The following is a 17,502-nucleotide window of genomic DNA, read 5'->3' as shown; positions in this document are numbered from 1 at the left end:
TCTTTTTTCTTTTTTTTCCCCCCTGTAGTCCTTCAAAAATCCTGTGTTATGAGATCCTTTGTTCTTTTATCTCTTAGTAGAAATGAAGAGCAACTAGTCAAACAGAGCAGGAAGAGCTTGTGCTAATCTCCTATGTTTTATATTCACATTACTTCTAGACAGCAGCTGATGATCTTTCCTGCATTTCCAGAAATGGACAGGCATTTAATTTGTCATTCCTTGCTTAGAGTAACTTATGTTTCTCTGCTAGGAAAAGGAAGTAGCACACAGCCATCCACATTATGCACTCTGACCCTTTCATCCTTTAATGAAATATTATCCATGTTAATGAATTCATGTTATTGCATTTGCATTGGGTAAGAAATGGCACATGCACTGCCATACAGCTGGTCTGTGCAAGTGTCTCAGCATGCATTAGATCACCAGTCTGAACTTGTGAGCTTGGTGCTTCCACAGGATGTTCGTAACAGTATCCTCTGCAGTGGATCTGTTGGTAGCACTTCTTTATGAGAAAAGAATTTTGTCTGTACTGTTTAAGAACAGATGCTGAATCAGTGAGCAAGTTATATGACAACTTTTATTCCTCTTTTCTTCTTTGTTACCTTTTCCTGAAGACTGAATGCATTTGCTACGTTATTTCAGCTTTTAAATACTTCTGCAATGGACAAATCTCTTGCTAATTGCAAACTGCTCCACTTTAGTGAGTCCTTCAGCAACTCTGATTCAGGATGGCCTTGGTGATTCTGCCCAAGTATCACAACTGCAATAATAACATACTTGTCATGTCAGTTCCTTTAAGATTACCTTTTTTTGGAAGACCTTACCACTTCTAGAGACAATCTCTAGAATACAAAGCATAGTAATATTTAGTACTTTTATATTTTTAGTGTATCAGTTGGATTATGATCTTAAATAGGATTGCCTTTTGGGAGAAAATCCTCATTTGAGCTTATCTTAATAGAAGAAACAATCAGTAGGTCAACGTGGAATCATCCCTTCACATAGATAATTTATCATTGAAAGCCTTACAGGCACCAGTATTTTGCTAAAAGGGCAGATGACACTAATCCAGATGGACAGTTCTGCCACCATAAATTCAGAAAAGACAGCTAAGGCTGCAGGCCTTTCTTATTTCTCCTGGAGAAAAAATGTCCATGGAGAATCAGACATCTGTCTGAATGGTCTCATCATTTCATAACCATCAATTAGATTATGCTTACCATAAATACTCTCTCCAGTTTAGAGAAAAGTTAAAACAAACCTAGGCATGATTTTTTTTTTTTTTTAATAAGCAATTACAGTAATGCTGAGTCATGTGCCTGGAAAATAAGCCAAGCTGTTGTCCAGAACTTAAAATGATACCCAATTTTTTTTTTCTTGCCTTTGTCCCAATTTTATCCACTTTCTGCTAAATGCACTGTTTCAGAGATGAGTCTGGATGCTCCTTAGTGGGTAGAAAATTCTCACTCTGAAGTCTGTTAATGATAAAATGCTACTTTGTGTATTGCTATTTCTGCTATTATTGTTATTATGTATCTGAATTACTCCATTTCCTTACTGTGTTTGCTTTTGTGTGTTACTGTTGGTAACTGCGTAACTCAAATTACAGATTCTAGTTAAACTAATAATAACCAATGTAAGAGAACATGATTCAGATGTGTCTGGTATGGGAATATAGGAACTCATATTTAATTGCATTGCAAAGGATCAGAATAATTTGAAGTGTGAATTATTATTACTATTAATTTTATTATCTAAAATTAAGAGTGTGTAATACCTTATGTTTTTGATAATTTCTCTGGTCTTTATTTTTTCAAGTCCCCACTCATGTGGGGACTTGAAAGAGTCTTTTCTCTGTCCTCATTATTTAGTCCATCACAATTTCTGAAACATTAGGGGAGATTATCATCTCAGAATCAACTTGACTTCTGTCACTTGGAAATTACATGAGGAAATAGCCATTTTGAAAATAAGGATCATAACAAGGTACAATTAGGTTCATCTCTAGTGAGAACAGGAGATGGCAGCTGTTTTGAGAGCAGTAATGTGACTGCAGCTTCATGATTACACTGTTATCAACTGCAGTATGGATTCTAATTTTTCTGTATATATTTTCAGTAGTGTAAGAAATTTGGTTTCAATTATATATTCACTTTCTTTTTCCTTCTCCCTTTCTTTATATCACCAGATAATTACATTGCTTCGAGCTAGAAAATTTTGTCAGTCAACTATTGAACATTTCCTTTAATTCCTCTGAAGTGTCTCATTAAATTTTTTCTCTCTGTATTAGTTGTATTAAGCATGATGCTTGCTATACTGAAGTGAATAACCAATTTACAAACTTCATAACTGTCCTGGTTTTGGCTGGAATAGAGTTGATTTTCTTCCTAGGAGCTGGTATGGTGCTGTGTTCTGGATTTAATATGAGAATCATGTTGATACCACTACATGCTATTTCTAGTTGTTGTTAAGTAATGTTTAGCAAGTCAAGAACTTCTCAGCTTCTCGTGCCCTGCCAGCAAGAAAGCTGGAGGGGCACAAGAATCTGGGAGGCTGCTCAGCTGGGACAGTTGCCCCAAGCTGGCCACAGGGATATTCCATAGCATGTACTCATGCTGAGTATACAGAGCTGGCCAGAGGCAGCTGCTGCAGCTGCTCGGTCACCCTGAAGAGTTGGAAAACTAACACACTGTTAGTACACTCACCATTATTAGGAGAAATAAATATCAGTGATCAGACCTTGTATCCCACTCCATTTAATCAAACCATCACTTAGATCTGTTCCCATATTTCCCAATTACAGGAGCAGTACATAATACACTAAGAGATTTTTTTTTCCATAAGAACAGCATAATACAATATACACCTCAGTGCTGTCTGCCAGACAAGTTGTATTTGATCATCTCTGTGGGAGCAGAAATTTTGTGGCCTTTATTCTATAATGGCTACTTATTTTTCTTAGACTGCTTTACTTTTAGTTCCCTCTAGGAGGTCTCCAAGCAGTTTCATGACACCCTTTCAAAACAGAGTGGCTGCAGATCCACCGTATCACTCTTTGATTAGAATTCTGCAAGGCACTAAAAATAGGCATTCTTGAGTGCCACTAGATACAGTGTGATGTTTAATTCCTCCTTTGCTGGGTGGATGGCCATAGGTTTTGTAGTTCTGAATCTCTGCACACAAACAGCTGAATCTTCCATGGAAACTCATGTGCTCTTCCTTTTCAAAATACATGATTACCCAAATGTTGCCAAAGTGTCCCAGCCTCACTGAAAAATAACCACTCCTGCATCAGACAATATAGCTGTCCTCTGTTCAGCAATTTTAACTTCAGGTAGCTGGACAGCAAATGGAATAACATTGCTTGTGCAAGGGACACCTTTAGCACGTTTAGAGTTCTAATGGAAAGGAGCACAAGCAGGCTGGTAAGATACCTGCTTAGCAGACAGTGAGGAAGGATGACAATTGAGGACTGCTCTTGCTTTTGAGCATATGTTTCAGACTTTAGTGGGTGGTGATGGTGCAGAAGGTGCCTGGGGAGGCCAGGGTCAGAGCTAAAGCAAGGAAAGAATTCATCTGCTGACCAGTATGGATTTAGATATATATAGATATATTTAGATAACTTGATAGGATTTCATGTACTCTGTGATAAATGACACAGCCAATGGCACTGTTAAGCACTTGAAGATTGAGAGAGTGCAGCTTTGGGTGGACTTGATTAGTTACTGTGATTGAAATGTCCAGAAAGGAAGGTACCAAATCTTTTCTAGTTCTCACAGATGCAGCAGGATCAGTAATACTTCTTGCCTCAGATTAATGGTGGCATTGGGATTATGTAGGGATGTTCTTCTAAAATTGAAGAGGAATGTTGTGGAGATCATAAGGTGGAAGAAAAGGAAGTAGAAAAAGAAACAGTGCCACTTATTCAGCAGTACTGTTACTCCAGTCTATTGTCACTGACCATGAGCTCCCCTGTTAAGTGCTGTGAATAAATGGTATTACTTGTCCAGGGAATTGGATGCACCTGTGATAACTACTTCTGGTGTATCAAAGGCTCTTGGCCCTTGACACATATCTCCCCTCCCCAGAACATGCAGTAATGCATGGTGTAACGTGCAGAATGTTCTTCATGTGTAAGAGAAGCCAAGACTGATGTCCGAGTTTGACTGCTGAACCTCTGTACCAGTTTGTTTTTCAGCACTACACTTTTATTGGCTTTTTGCTCTTCTGCTAGACCAAAGACCTGAGTGAAGATTTTCATGACAACTTTGGGACCAGGGAATTAAAAATGTGAAGGCCGAAGGGGAATGTAGACCATGAAGGAAAAAACAATATATAATTCTTCATATTTTTCACTGTAACTGAACTACTGTAATCTTCCAGGTTTGCATTTCCTGGCAAGTTACTTAATAGTTTTATTTACATCATGCTCCTTTATGATTTTTATGAAAAAAACTGCAGAAAGCCGTACAAACCACAGATAGCTATGAATTCTCTCACAAAACCAAACAAACCCAGTTATTCTTTGATGGGTTTTATTTTGATTGGTGTGTCTGTTGGTTAGTGCCATATCAATGTCAGTTCCTTGTTACCTTCTAGATGCTTAGAAATAGTTTTGCATTATTCCCTCACTGATTGGTTTTTTTTTCAGGAACTATATAAACTGATTGACTTATGAAAGCCTGATTCCTCCTTTTGCTCTGTTTTAAAGATGGCCAAAACATCTGACTACTTTTATGCTGTATCTGTAAATCTACCCCAGTGCTCACCATCCAGCGTGTAGCCAAAACTGCGGGTTTTTGCAATGAATTCAAAGGAACGTAATTACCTGTGAATAGGGGGTTTGTGGTTAGACAAAACTACTAAACAGAATTTTACAAATGTTTAAAGACCATTTTATTTTAGAGCTAGAATCAGCTCAAGTTCAAACCACTTATTTATTTTACCAGGCACTGAAATGAAAATCTGGTTTTGTTGTTGTGGGAGGCAGTTGAGCTGGTAGGTCTTAAAACAGGTCAAACCCTTTTTGAGACCTATAAATGATCTGCCTATGGAGCTGCTGAAAAATCAGCTCATAGCTGAATCTGGGGAATGAGTTAAATTTTACAGTAACAGCTGGACAGTTCAGAGTCAGACCCCTGAGAAAGAACGAAAGTATTTTTACTCTAGCCTGGAGCTGTGGCTCTTAAATCTTACACTGAGTAGAATAGAAGTCTTGTGCTTTCAAGGAGCAAAACTGTATTGCTTGAGAAAACAAGTCAAAATTCAAAGTGAGATTGGAAATACATTTAGGAAACCAGCTTAGTTGGTGTTCTATTTTTTTTTAATTTTGGGGGATTTTTTACAAAACTGGCTGGAATGAAAATTACCAGCAGCTTCCTCATAAACTTTATACAAATCCAAGTTGAAAATTAGAGCATCTTAAAGTAAAGTACGACTATATAAGAAAATCTAGGCCATGTTGTTAAGAAAAATAATTGGAAAATAAAATATGAAGGACGAGGTAGAGTTCTTCCTAAACTTCAGTCCAGAAATAGTTACAGAATTTGCAAGAATTATGAAGCTGCTGTTAACATCATATAACTTTGTGGACTAATGCTTGCAGCCATGTGCAGAACATATGTTGTATTAAAAAATAGTTTTGGAAAGTGTAGTTCTCCAAGATTTGTAGTGGCCATGAGCATTCATTACCCATCTTCCTTCGCTGTGAGTCTTTCTGAACACCCTGATGGGATTGTGAGATTCTTAGTTGCAAGGAAACTGAAATAACAGCAGGAATTTTGAACACCACATACTCCTGTGCTGAATAGAAGGAATGGAAGGTACGTTCAGAAAAAAGGTAGCCTTTGATTTTAAGAGAGGAAATAGTTCTGTCTCCAATCTACTCTTTATTCTTCTGTCCTGTTCATTGGCTCATAATGAAGTGGAGGAAGCACGGAAGAAGTTTTAACTGTGCCTTTTTGTAATTTTTTGTAATTTTTGCTTGAATTACATTTAGGTAAGTTGTGTAAAACTGAAAAAAATTAAAATCCATTTTTTAATTTGGAATTTCAATTCACTTTATAAGCCAGACTGCACAGAACTAAAAACAGTGCCAGCAGCTGTAGTAATTAATAATAACTTATTCCCTGAAACTGGATATAGGCATCAGAACAGAAAATTTTCAAAATTCCAGACTTCTTCAAATGAGAATAGGGTTTAGGTGTAATAATTTGTGACTTAACACAGACAGCAAATTCATTTGTATCATGGAGGCAACTAAGCTTGCCCATCATTTGCAAATAATGTAACATTTATGGTGGCCCATGCAAAATTCTTTGGAATGAAAGGACACTGAAATATCCTGAGGTAGGTTCTTGGAGACCCTTTCTTGAACTTAATCTGTCATTGATAATGCAAGTACACTCCCTCAAAGCTGTCAGAGTCGATCAGGTCAGCTTCGAACTCGTGTCTTCCACTGTTTTCATTGCTGCACCTCTGGTCATTGGGCTAAAAATCTTGGAACCTGGAGTTCCTGAAAACCTGGAAGTAGAGTGAAGGACTGAGTAATAGATGAAAATAAAACAGTGAGAACAGTTCTTGTGTGTCATGGGAATTTGTGTGTTGTAGGTATGCACACGTGTGGTCTCTCTCACAGCAAGCACTTGAGCATTGCTCCTCAGAGTTTGTACCACACTGTGCCCTCTCCAGCACTTCTCTTTCTGTTCTTCTTGCAAGGCTGGACAACTTGGTGCTTTCAAGGCTGCTTGTGTGTGGTAAAGCACACAGATACTTCACCAGATCATAAAAAGGAAAGGAGTGCCCTGCAGACAGGTCTGTTCTGAGCTTATGTATGTTCTGGGCTTAACATTTATATAGATACAGATACACAGATATTTTAAAATTACATTTCATTATGAAGATGTAGTTTGCAGTTCATTCTGGTTTATATTATTGTGTAACTGACTGCGGTAACTATACAATTCAAAAACAGTCTATGCCTTGTGACCAATCACTTTATTTCTGATTTAGTGTCAATATGATTTGAAATATGTCTGATACCCCAGGCCAGAATTCAGCTAAATATTTTGTTCTACAAATTGTTTTTGACCTAAGCAATCTTCCTAATCAGTTAGAGTGGCATCCTTAGGAAATATCCATCTCATATAGATTGAATTTCTACATGAATTTCAAATAAAAAAAATCTATCTGAAGTGAGAGCATTTTACAAACTATACCAAATTTATGGACCCTCAAAATGGACAGGTGCTGAGGGCTTTTTCTGAAATTAAGACTTGCTTTGTAAAAGTCTTCAGAATAAATTTTGCATCATTTATAGAACCAGAGAATTAGAGAATATCCGGTGTTGGAAGTTAATTAAGTCCAACTCAAGGTCCTGTGCAGGACATCACAAGAATCACCCAGTGCCCGAGAGCATTGCCCAAATGTATCTTGTACTTGGTCAGATTTGGTGCTGTGACCACTGCCCTGGGGAGCCTGTTGCAGTGCCCAAACACCCTCTGGGTGAAGAACTTTCTCTTGATATCTAATCTAAACCTCCCCTGGCTCAGTAGCATTTCCTTAAGTCCTGTCATTGTCACCACAGAGAAGAAATCAGTGTCTGCCCCTTCTCTTCCCCTCACAAGGAAGTTGTGACTGCAGTGAGGTCTCCCCTTGGTCTCCTCTCGGCTGAACAGCCCAAGTGACCTCAGCTGCTCCTCACACACTTCCCCTCAATGTCCTTCACCATCCTCACAGCCCTCCTTTGGACACTCTCTAACAGTTTAATGTCTTCTTCTCATATTGTGGCACCCAGAACTGCCCCCAGCACTGGAGGTGAGGCCACCCCAGAGCAGAGTGGGACAATCCCCTCATTGCCTGGCTGTGATGCTGTGCCTGATGTCCCCCAGGTCAGGGCTGCCCCTCCTGGCTGCAGGGCACTGCTGGCTCCTGTTCAACTTGCCATGGACCAGGACCCCCAGGTTCACTTTTCTGTAGTGCTCAGCATCAGCATCTCATTATTGAGTCTGTCCATACATCCAGGGTTGCCCCATCCCAGGTGCAGAATCCAGCACTCTGCCCATGTTAAATTTCATACGACTAGTGATTGCCTGTCTCTCTAATAAAAAGTGACAGGAAAAACAAGCACTAATCATAAGATAAATTAAAATACCTCAAATTTACCAGGAGGAATAAAGTTCAACAATATTTGTAAAATATATGAGTTTGAAGTGTATGTATTATATAGCTAATATATGGGATGCGGGAAGGAGGAAATTGCAATGCACATGATTTAATTGAAAATGTATCCTTCAACAAATTATTTTCAGATAGGTTGACAGATGTTCCTATGTATGAAGATCCTATGCTGTTTTTTGAAAATGTCTGTAGTTTTCCATAAATCAGAATCTCTACATAAAATAAAATAAACCATAATCGTTTGTGTTGCTATAATACTGAAGACAATATTCCTCTGTTTGCAGTCATTTTCTAGCATTAATGATGAGTAAAGCCATGTGAAGCTTTATATATTTTGCTCTTTAAGACAATAAACACATTACATGGAGTCATATAACCATGGGGGTTTTTTTGGATTTTTTTTTAAAGACTCATTGTATGTAAAGAAAGTATACAAGATATGAATTACGAATCTATAGTTGTGTTGTTAATTGGAGCTGGAGAAAAAGCCCACTATCCTGTAACATTGAGGTGAACTGCTGAATAACACACTATACACTAAATATTTTCCATGTATGGATCAAAAATTATTGGAAAGTTATACCTTAAAGCAAGCTGAATATATGTGTGGGTCAGTGGTTGAAGTAGAACAGTGAGTCTATTTTAACACAGTAATTCAGGTACATTAGGTCAAAAAGACTAGCTACTCCCCAAATTATTTTATATAGTTATAGATGGGATCAGAAAGACAAGAATATTGTCAGTAGAGGTGAGTTAGCGATAGGAAGCAGAGCTTGTCAGGCTTGTATTGTCATTTCTGTTCTTTCAGACCTTACAGGACATGGATGCAAGTGTAGAATGAACACCAGGTATGATTTTATCAAGAAATCTGGCTGGGGCACAAGGTTTTTTTCAGAATAATTTCTAAGAGGGTGATGCATTGAATAACTGAGGTCAAAGAGAATGGTTCAGTGGTTTTTGATCACTTTTTTAAAAGCTGTTTTGCAGACCAAAAAGCAATCTGCAAACTTTGATAACATGGTGGTTCCAGTGACTTGGCTCATATCTCTGTTGTGGCTATAAGTACGTAGATTTATGACTTTATGGATTGAATCTCTGGGCAAGGCTTTTAAGTGTACCTTGGTTGGACTAGCTGCTGTCTCCCTCTCTGGTGTTTTGCCTGGTAATTCTGTGGAGATTGAAGTTAGTCCAGTGGGTGTCTTTGGGTAGGGTGCTACCTACTTAATTCTAATTTATAAGAGTTCTGTGCTTAGAACTGCCCAAGACATTTGTAGTTTTGAGATCACAGACATAGCATAAGGGAAAATAAGGATAAAGCTTTTTTACTGATCAGAAAATCTGAAGTCGGAGAATGCCATAACACAAACCATTTATAGAAAGCGCTGTTTCAGAGGAGAAAGATCCAATCTCATGGTTTTGCAAGTGTCTGTTCTGGAGCCTCTGTGCTTTCAGTTATACTGAGGAGGAAAACTGTAAAAATACGTGCAAAGCTGCTTCATTTTTCTCCCAAAGTGTATCAAAAGTGTAGTTAAATTTTTCCTTGACTTGCTAAGTTTAATATGATTTTAAATTGAGTGATTCATTAGATACTACAGAAGAAGATAATGTGGTTTTCCAGACTTGTTTGAAAGAAAAGCTCAATATTGCTATTGGTTGTTAGCATGCTCAAGGATGGGGGTGGGTTTATAAACTCTAAATCAAATAAAGTTCCTATGGCAAAATAAAATGTTTTTTTAATTCTGATCAGCAGTATGTAAAACAGAAATGGGGGAGATGATTGGTGAGGGAACAGAACTGAAATAAAGACATTAATCTGATTGCTTTGACACATGTTATATTATTCACTGTAGTCATGAAGGAAGAGTATTTGAATAGAAACAGATACATGTTCTTGTTACTGAAGGCAGACCTGTATATTGGAATGACTTTAAATCATGGGAGCAAGTAAAGAAAGGCAAGAGAATTTTGCTGTCCATATATTGATGCTGAGACTTTCAGTGGAACTGCTGGAATCTGCAGGTCTGTCACAGTATTAGGCTGAAATTATTAAGAACTTTGAAGGTGAAAATAGGCTTTATAACAGTGAAAAAGGAGTCTAAAGGAAAGCAGTAATATCTTCATATTTGGAGTAATTTTGTCCCTTTTATTCCTAGATGAAAATCTGACAATATTCCATTTAAGTAGCTTCTAAGTGATCTATAATATAAATACCTCAGTGATATTGTAGTTCTCCTTCACAATAAACCTTGTAGACCTATGACACTATGCTTGAAAAGAAAACAAACAAATTTGGGGCTACATTAAAATCATCTGAAAGACAGGTAATTATCACCTGAATATGAAAAGAGGATCACGAGATAAGTGCAATATACATGTGTGAGGCTATAATGTTTAGCATTTGTTTTAACTATTCCATTTATAAAATTATTCTTTCTGAAGTATATTCTGATTATAAAAATTTATTATGATTATACCCCTACTTTTACCTTATTTCCACACCATTATTTGCAATAATAATAATAATAATAATAATAATAATAATAATAATCTAAGGTAGTAAGCACAAAATTCTATGCTGGTTTACTTGTGCAGAAAATATTTTAAACAGTTTTAGATTCCTTCTGTACTACAGGGTTTGTTGTGGTTTTTTGTTGGTTGGTTGATTTTTTTTTACATTCTGTTTTTCTTTAAGTTATATTTCATAATTAAAACTAGCATAATAATCCACTGTACAGTCCATATAAAGCATTAGAAAAAGTTTTATTATTCCTAAAAATCAAGGCATGAGAAAAAGAGTGAAAACACCAAGGTCACTAGCTCAGCTTTATTGGTATATACTTCCAGACTGTTGTCAAAGGAACCTTAATTGTTACTATACCTTAAACATATAATATGTATATTGGATGACAAGTATCCTTTAATAAATCTCAATAATCAAGAATCTGAGGCCCAGTAAAATGAGAGAGAGAAAGGAAATAAATAGAGACAAGTGTGTGTTACTTGCATTGCATATCAGCTTGCAGGATGGGGGAAATAATGAAATTGTGGTAATGTGTTGTTTCCTCTCTAACATTGTGTGTTCTGTCCTAAGAAATGTCATTAGTTGATATTGGTTTCTGGTTCTTATTTTTATAAATATCTTGGACACCACCTGTTTTTTTCAGAAGAAGTTAATTACTGAGGTGTATTTTAGCAACAAGCTTGAAATAACTCAGAAAAAGTATTGATTTATTTAAGGAAAACCTTCCATCCTGGCATACTTATCTGTACAAGCATATCTGGTTTTACAGTATTTAACTAAGTCCTGCAGCAGGATTTTAATTCATTCTTCTTCAGAGCTTCACATACTTTTCCTGCTAAAGATATAAAAAGTGCCTGCTTTTTATCTTCTATATAATGTGGCATTTTTATGACTTTTTAAAACAAAACTGAAAATTTGTTTTTGCAGTCATATGCATGTATTTTTTTGGTGACTGACATCAGTATAGGATCCAAATTTCTTTCTCTATCTCTCTCTGAACTTGTTTCTTTAAGTGCTGCAAACTAAGGACTATCTATCACTCTGTGGCAAGCCTGAGAGAAGTACAGGAATAAGCTGAGTCTGATGTTGCTATCAGACTCCTGGAAGGTCTTTTCATGCTAATTTGGAAAGAAAATAGAATTTTTTTCAGAAGGAATTAGAATATATCCTCTGTAGGTCTGTGAGCATGTTTGAAAGCAATAGTGCTGCTGCACGTGGAACAATATGGTAAGAATGTACATTTCCCTAAGTTCAGAGAGGGTTTTTGAGTGGCTTTTTAGAATGTGATTTTGGCAGTATTACTGGTACAGAACAAAGGACTGGAGAATCAGAACATTAAAGAGAAAGAGTGGGGAAAAAAAGTTTTTTTATTGGTAAAGGGTACTTTATATATTAAAGGGTATTTGAAAGGGATGATGAATTCAGCTGAAGGAACTTTGATAGGGGTATGAAGCTACGTTAAGGGAAGAAATTCTGAGTAGATGAGTGTAAATAGGTAGTTTAGGAACTGAAATAGTCTACTGGAGGTGATAAAGGAGAAGGAGCTTTTGGACTCCTCATTTTCCACTGTTGCATCTAGACACGGAGAGGGCTGCTTTACCTTCTGCTCTGTACTGCATAGAGGTGAGCTGCAAACCATGCTGCTTCTTTATTTCAAAAACTTATTATTCATACCCTGTGACTCAATGCCAGCTGTAGGAGTTGAAGGGATTACCATTGGAGCAACATGAATTTCTGAAGTCCTGTGTCTTGTGTTTTGAAACACGACATCTTTCTGGTTTTTAGAGACCTGAGTTAAACTGCACTTTTTTGTTGTAGAAAGACAGAAGTTATCACTAAGCAGCCTTAACTGTGTGCTTCTGGCACTTTTATCTCTATATACTCAGATTCTGTACAAAACAGTCAAATGCTGTTTAGATTTAGCTCAGCTAAGCGTATGAGGCATCCTGGGATTTTTGGGACATTTCTTCATCTGCATCTTGAGAAGTTTCATTTCATGGTTTTCTCTGTTAGAAATTTCCAGCATTTCCCCAGTTTTAGTGAGAGTTTTGGTTTTGTAGAAAATAAAAAGCTTTGTGGAAATGTAGGAAAGAAACCATAATTTTCTATAATAATAAAAAGTTGAAGACTGTCAGTGTGTTGAGTAAGGGAAGCTATCTTCAGTCTTCGTCTAGCTGAGTGTAACCAGCATTTTAGCAAGAGTCTGAGGGTGAAAGGTCAGTGGTTTTCTGTCATACCATTTTACTGAGTGTTATTAAAGTGATTGTAGTCTAAATGAACACAAAATCAATAGTCTTCAGTAACTATGAGGAAGACTTGGACTTTTTCTGGATTTTGTAGGGTTTTCTTCCTAGAAAGAAAGATTAATGGGGTTTCCATAATCCAGACTCAAGTGATTTTGTCTTCTTCTTGCATGATGCTACAGTAAATTAGGCTTTTTCAAGCAATCTTTTAGTAATCATTTTCATATCTCTCTTTAATTTATTATCATATCTCTTCAAATAATTTTATAGTGTTTTAAGTACTTTGACTGTCTACAGCTGTACTACCAGGAAAGAAGTCATTGTAAGATGCTTAACATTTCAGTGAAAATAAAAACTATGTAAAGAAAGAAAATACATAGTTCATGTTACATGATTAAAAATTACTAAATTGCCCTATAGTTTCCAGAAGTTAAAAGAAATGCTGGAGTCATGTATCTGTCTATTTAGTTCCCAGCATGCTGGAAACAAACAGATATTTCCAGCATAGCTGGAAAACTACTTTCACAGAAACAATGGCTAAATAACACACTGGTACAGACTATAAGCAAGGTGTTCTTGCAGTTTTCTCCTCTTAACACATTTTCCAAAATGCAGTGCTTTGCCTTCCCCAGCTATGAGATAAGTAAACATTGATTTTGACATAATGAAACTTTCAACCGATTTGTGACTCATCCCTGCATTAAAGACAAAGGGTGTTTTTCTCCTCTCCCTGCCCACCCTCCATAGGATAAAGCTGAGGAATTCTATTTAACATCAGCTGAAATCACTGAAAGCTCTTTGACTAAATTCAGCAGGAGCTGGATCAAGCAGGTTTTGTCTTTGAACTACTCTCTAAAGAGAAAAAGTTCTTTTTCTCCTTTGCCTTGGCATTAAATGACATATCACCTGTTAATTGTCCACAATCAAGGCAATGAGAGTATTGGCATCAAAAGAAATCAACAAATAATAAATGATTCTTCTTCAAACTGACTTCCTTTACACCTAATCTCCTATAAGGCAATACTGCATGTACATGCTAGAATAGTAGACAAGTCTTTGCAAGATTGTAACCTGATCTCTCAGTTTTGTTATTGTATTCTAAAATATTATTTATGATACATTGTGCAAAGATTAAACCTAATCTTAATTGTTTACACATTCCACTGATGTTTCACAGATTTGTGTTTATTATTTATTAAGGATAGTTTCCTTAATATTGTAAATATATATGTTAGTTATTTCCTGTAATATAGAATATCTTTAATATGTATACACTGCTCTTCATACCTACAGTTTCATTACCAATGTGGGCAGAGAATGTGTTTGTACCTGCATACCACTTTTTTAATCAGTAGCTTCTCTTTTCTTCTGTAACTTTTCTAATATGGCTGATTTATTAATATTCCTTTACAGAAAAAACAGAGAACAAAGGATCTCTCCCAGCTGTTTCATTCATACAATCCATATGATCATAAGGTAAGAAAAAAGTACGCTATGTTTATTGTTAAGAAAAATTCCAAACATTTGTGGTAACTATATTTCTTGTTTAATGCAAAATTGAGAAGAAATCATAAAATTGAAAGCAGTGAGCATGTTACTTAAATTCTGCTGTCACATACGTGTTTCTGTTTCTTTAAGCCAAGCTTGAAGAGGTGCATTTTCAGATTTGTGAAACCAATGACTCGCATTAACCTCACAGAAGTATAATTTATAGACTGGCACTAAATCTTGCAAAGCGACCACATGTGGTATTGGATTCCCCTCTTTTCTTCCTCTCTGTTTAGGAACTGTTACCCTAGAGTATGTTGCTTAGCCTGTTGTGTCAATTAGGCCCTGAGATACATGATACTAATGAATTATCTATTGATCACAGAAGCATCATTGGAGGAGGCTGCTGTGTGAACAGCCTGGTGGTTGGCTGGGGGAAGAAGTAGAAACACACATCATCATTATAACTTGGTTCTTTTTTGTAATGTCTGGGGAAATAAAAAGGTCCTTTCTCATTGCAATGTGAATTTGAAAAAAAAAAAAAAAAAAAAAGTAAAGCTGTTACAAGAAGATTTTGGAGAACCAGGAGGCAGAGATCACAGTATTTCTGTGCTATAGCTATGTCATTAGTTCTTCTAGACCTTATGCAAAAGAGAGCATTAAGTAGCAGATTAAAGGGAAGTTAAGGTTTTAAATATTTTCATGGAGTTCTTCCTATTTTTAATGCCTCTGTGGGCATATTCTTTTAACAAGTGCACAAAAACCTTTAAAAGTTTGTCAGCAGTATGAAATGTCTGTTGCTTCTGTTTTGTGAAGTGTGATTTTGCAAGTATCCATTAAAACAAAGAAATATTTGAAACATTTCTGTTGTTGTTCTTCTTCTAGTTGTTTAGACTTTTCAAAGGAAAGTTCTGAACTCTATCTCTTCTTTTCCTGGTTATGTACCAAATGCATTGGAAAAAACATCTAGGTTTTATTTTTGGGAGAAGAAGGTGACAGAAATCTGTATGTGCATCTATCTCTTTGTATGAACACATGCACATATATGAAATATATTTGTAACTACACATAGCTCAGTGAGAAATACAAGTGTGTAAATTAATGGATTAAATTTATTAGGCAGTTTGTTGCTGTGAGAGTTCTGTAGTTACCAGCCACTTGGAAATTTAGCTTAAAAAAACATTGTAAAACAGCAGTTATAGAATATAACTTTAATAATTAAACTTAACTTTAAATTAAATTAATCTATGCTTTTTTTTATGAATAGCCTCACATTTTTTACAAAGATTGGTGAAGCTGGTATTAATGGCCTGTGAAAATGGCCTTAATGGAGAAACATGACGAATTAAGAAAACTAGTGTGATAAGATTTTGAATGGGATTGTTGCTTTTTTGAATTTGAAGCATTTTAAGGTAAATGTAATAGCAAGTCAGTTAAGATCTAATAAAGAGATGCAACTGATGAATGAGAAACTTTGATATTCCACTTCATGTCTTAATTCTCCTGTACAAAACACTTTTATTCATAGTACAAGGAAATTCTATTATTCTTTTATTGTCACTTTTAATGGAACTTGGCCATTTATAACTCCTGCTGTCTTCCTGCTCATATCCTTTGTGGCATTATATCAAAGTATTCTCAAATTATTTTGGCTGCAGTTGTGAGGAGTTCTGCACTCTTTGCAAATTAGTCATCAGGCAATGTGAAATTGAATATAAATGCTTAAATATATTTGCTTTTGATCCTTGCTTTAGGACCTTTAATATATTATTAAAAGTAGCACAATTGTTTGAAGGGTGATATTTGTACCTCTACTCCTTTGTTGTTTCCAAGCACATTCTGTGTGTATATCTGAGAGTACAAGTGCAGGGGAAAGGACAAGTAAAAGTTTTTGTTAAAGTTATGGCCTTTCCTTATTTTCCATTTGACAGTGAAGGTTTCTTTCCTAACTACTTCCTATTTGTAGGCTGCAAGAACAAGCTCTTTGCAGATTTCTTGCTCTGTGCTTTTAATTTCCATCTCGGCTTCCAATTTCACAAGTGTTGCAGTCTAGGGGAGGGCTTTTAATTTTTGTATTAAATCTAACATTAGTTGGGAATGCAGTTATTTCTAGTGGAGATGTGTATTAGCTTTGCTCTAGTTCTGTTTTTGTTTTGGTTTTTTTTATTTACATGGCCGAAGAATTTGAGGGCAGGGTGGGAGCACATTGTTTGCTATTTTGTAGATAATTTTAAGGAAGTGTAAAAAGGAGATTTCATGATGGCTTTGTGAAAGCATTGGTGATACAGGTTCATGGCATGAGTCATTTGAACTAGTGGATTCCAGGATTATTACTTTGCTGATTAAAACATTTTTCTCTGGGAACCTTTTTAAAATAGATAGAAGAAAAACTTAAGGGTAAGTTGGTGCTTAGTAGTAGTAGTAGTTAAAACAGATGTGAAAAATCTCATGAACTACAGTGGCTGAAACAGGAATTACTACAAAGATTTGATAGTACTTCATCTTTTTATGATGGGATATCTCATAGATGGATAAAAATCAATCAGAAAATCAAAAAGCATTCATTCTTCCATGCTTGTGTTTCAGTCACTAAAGCAGAAAGTGATGTTTTGATGGAGCAGCTGTACTAACCTCACTAACCTTGTTACTATTTATGCAGGGTCAGGACAGGGATAGCTCTTAGAAACAGTAACTGTTCCTCTGAAAATGTTACCCCAATATGTATTTGCCCATGTAGTGGCACTTAACAGCATCCTCAAAGACATATAAATGTTTGTGGTTCTTCATTCCTAGACGAAAACCCAGTGCTTTTATAAATGTGGCAACAAGGATTTACTTTTCCTTCCACTTCCAGGTGTTGAGTCTTATCTTTTATCCAATGAGGCCTTAATTCAGCTGCAGAAGAGGCAGGGCTTTCAAATTCCTCCTGCAGAAGGGATGGGAAAGTAGGAGATACTCTGCTGATATCAGGGGAGAATTAGCTAAACTCTTGTATTCTTTAATGCCTAAACAAGTTTAAATTACCATCTAATTGCCCTTCTCATTGTTCAGATTAAACCATTCAACAACAAA

The 17,502-nt window shown here is 36.2% G+C and overlaps 1 protein-coding gene across 3 annotated transcripts in view; it reads left to right on the top strand.

The window, feature by feature from the left end:
• CDKAL1 (CDK5 regulatory subunit associated protein 1 like 1) overlaps nt 1–17,502 on the top strand; it is a 376,796-nt gene that overhangs the window by 274,412 nt on the left and 84,882 nt on the right. For 2 of the 3 annotated variants that reach the window (XM_015617399.2, XM_033512031.1), the window contains exon 13: nt 14,356–14,418. In XM_015617399.2, the coding sequence (XP_015472885.1) occupies nt 14,356–14,418 (63 nt within the window). Of the gene's footprint in view, nt 1–14,355; nt 14,419–14,580; nt 14,962–17,502 lie in introns of those variants that run through there. The other variant, XM_033512032.1, reaches the window with a different exon arrangement.

The sequence above is a fragment of the Parus major genome, chromosome 2, assembly GCF_001522545.3.
Source record: "Parus major isolate Abel chromosome 2, Parus_major1.1, whole genome shotgun sequence".
Classification (NCBI taxonomy): Eukaryota; Metazoa; Chordata; class Aves; order Passeriformes; family Paridae; genus Parus; species Parus major.
The sequence above is the reverse complement of the archived record's forward strand: the minus strand, read 5'-3'. Positions and strand labels throughout refer to the sequence as shown.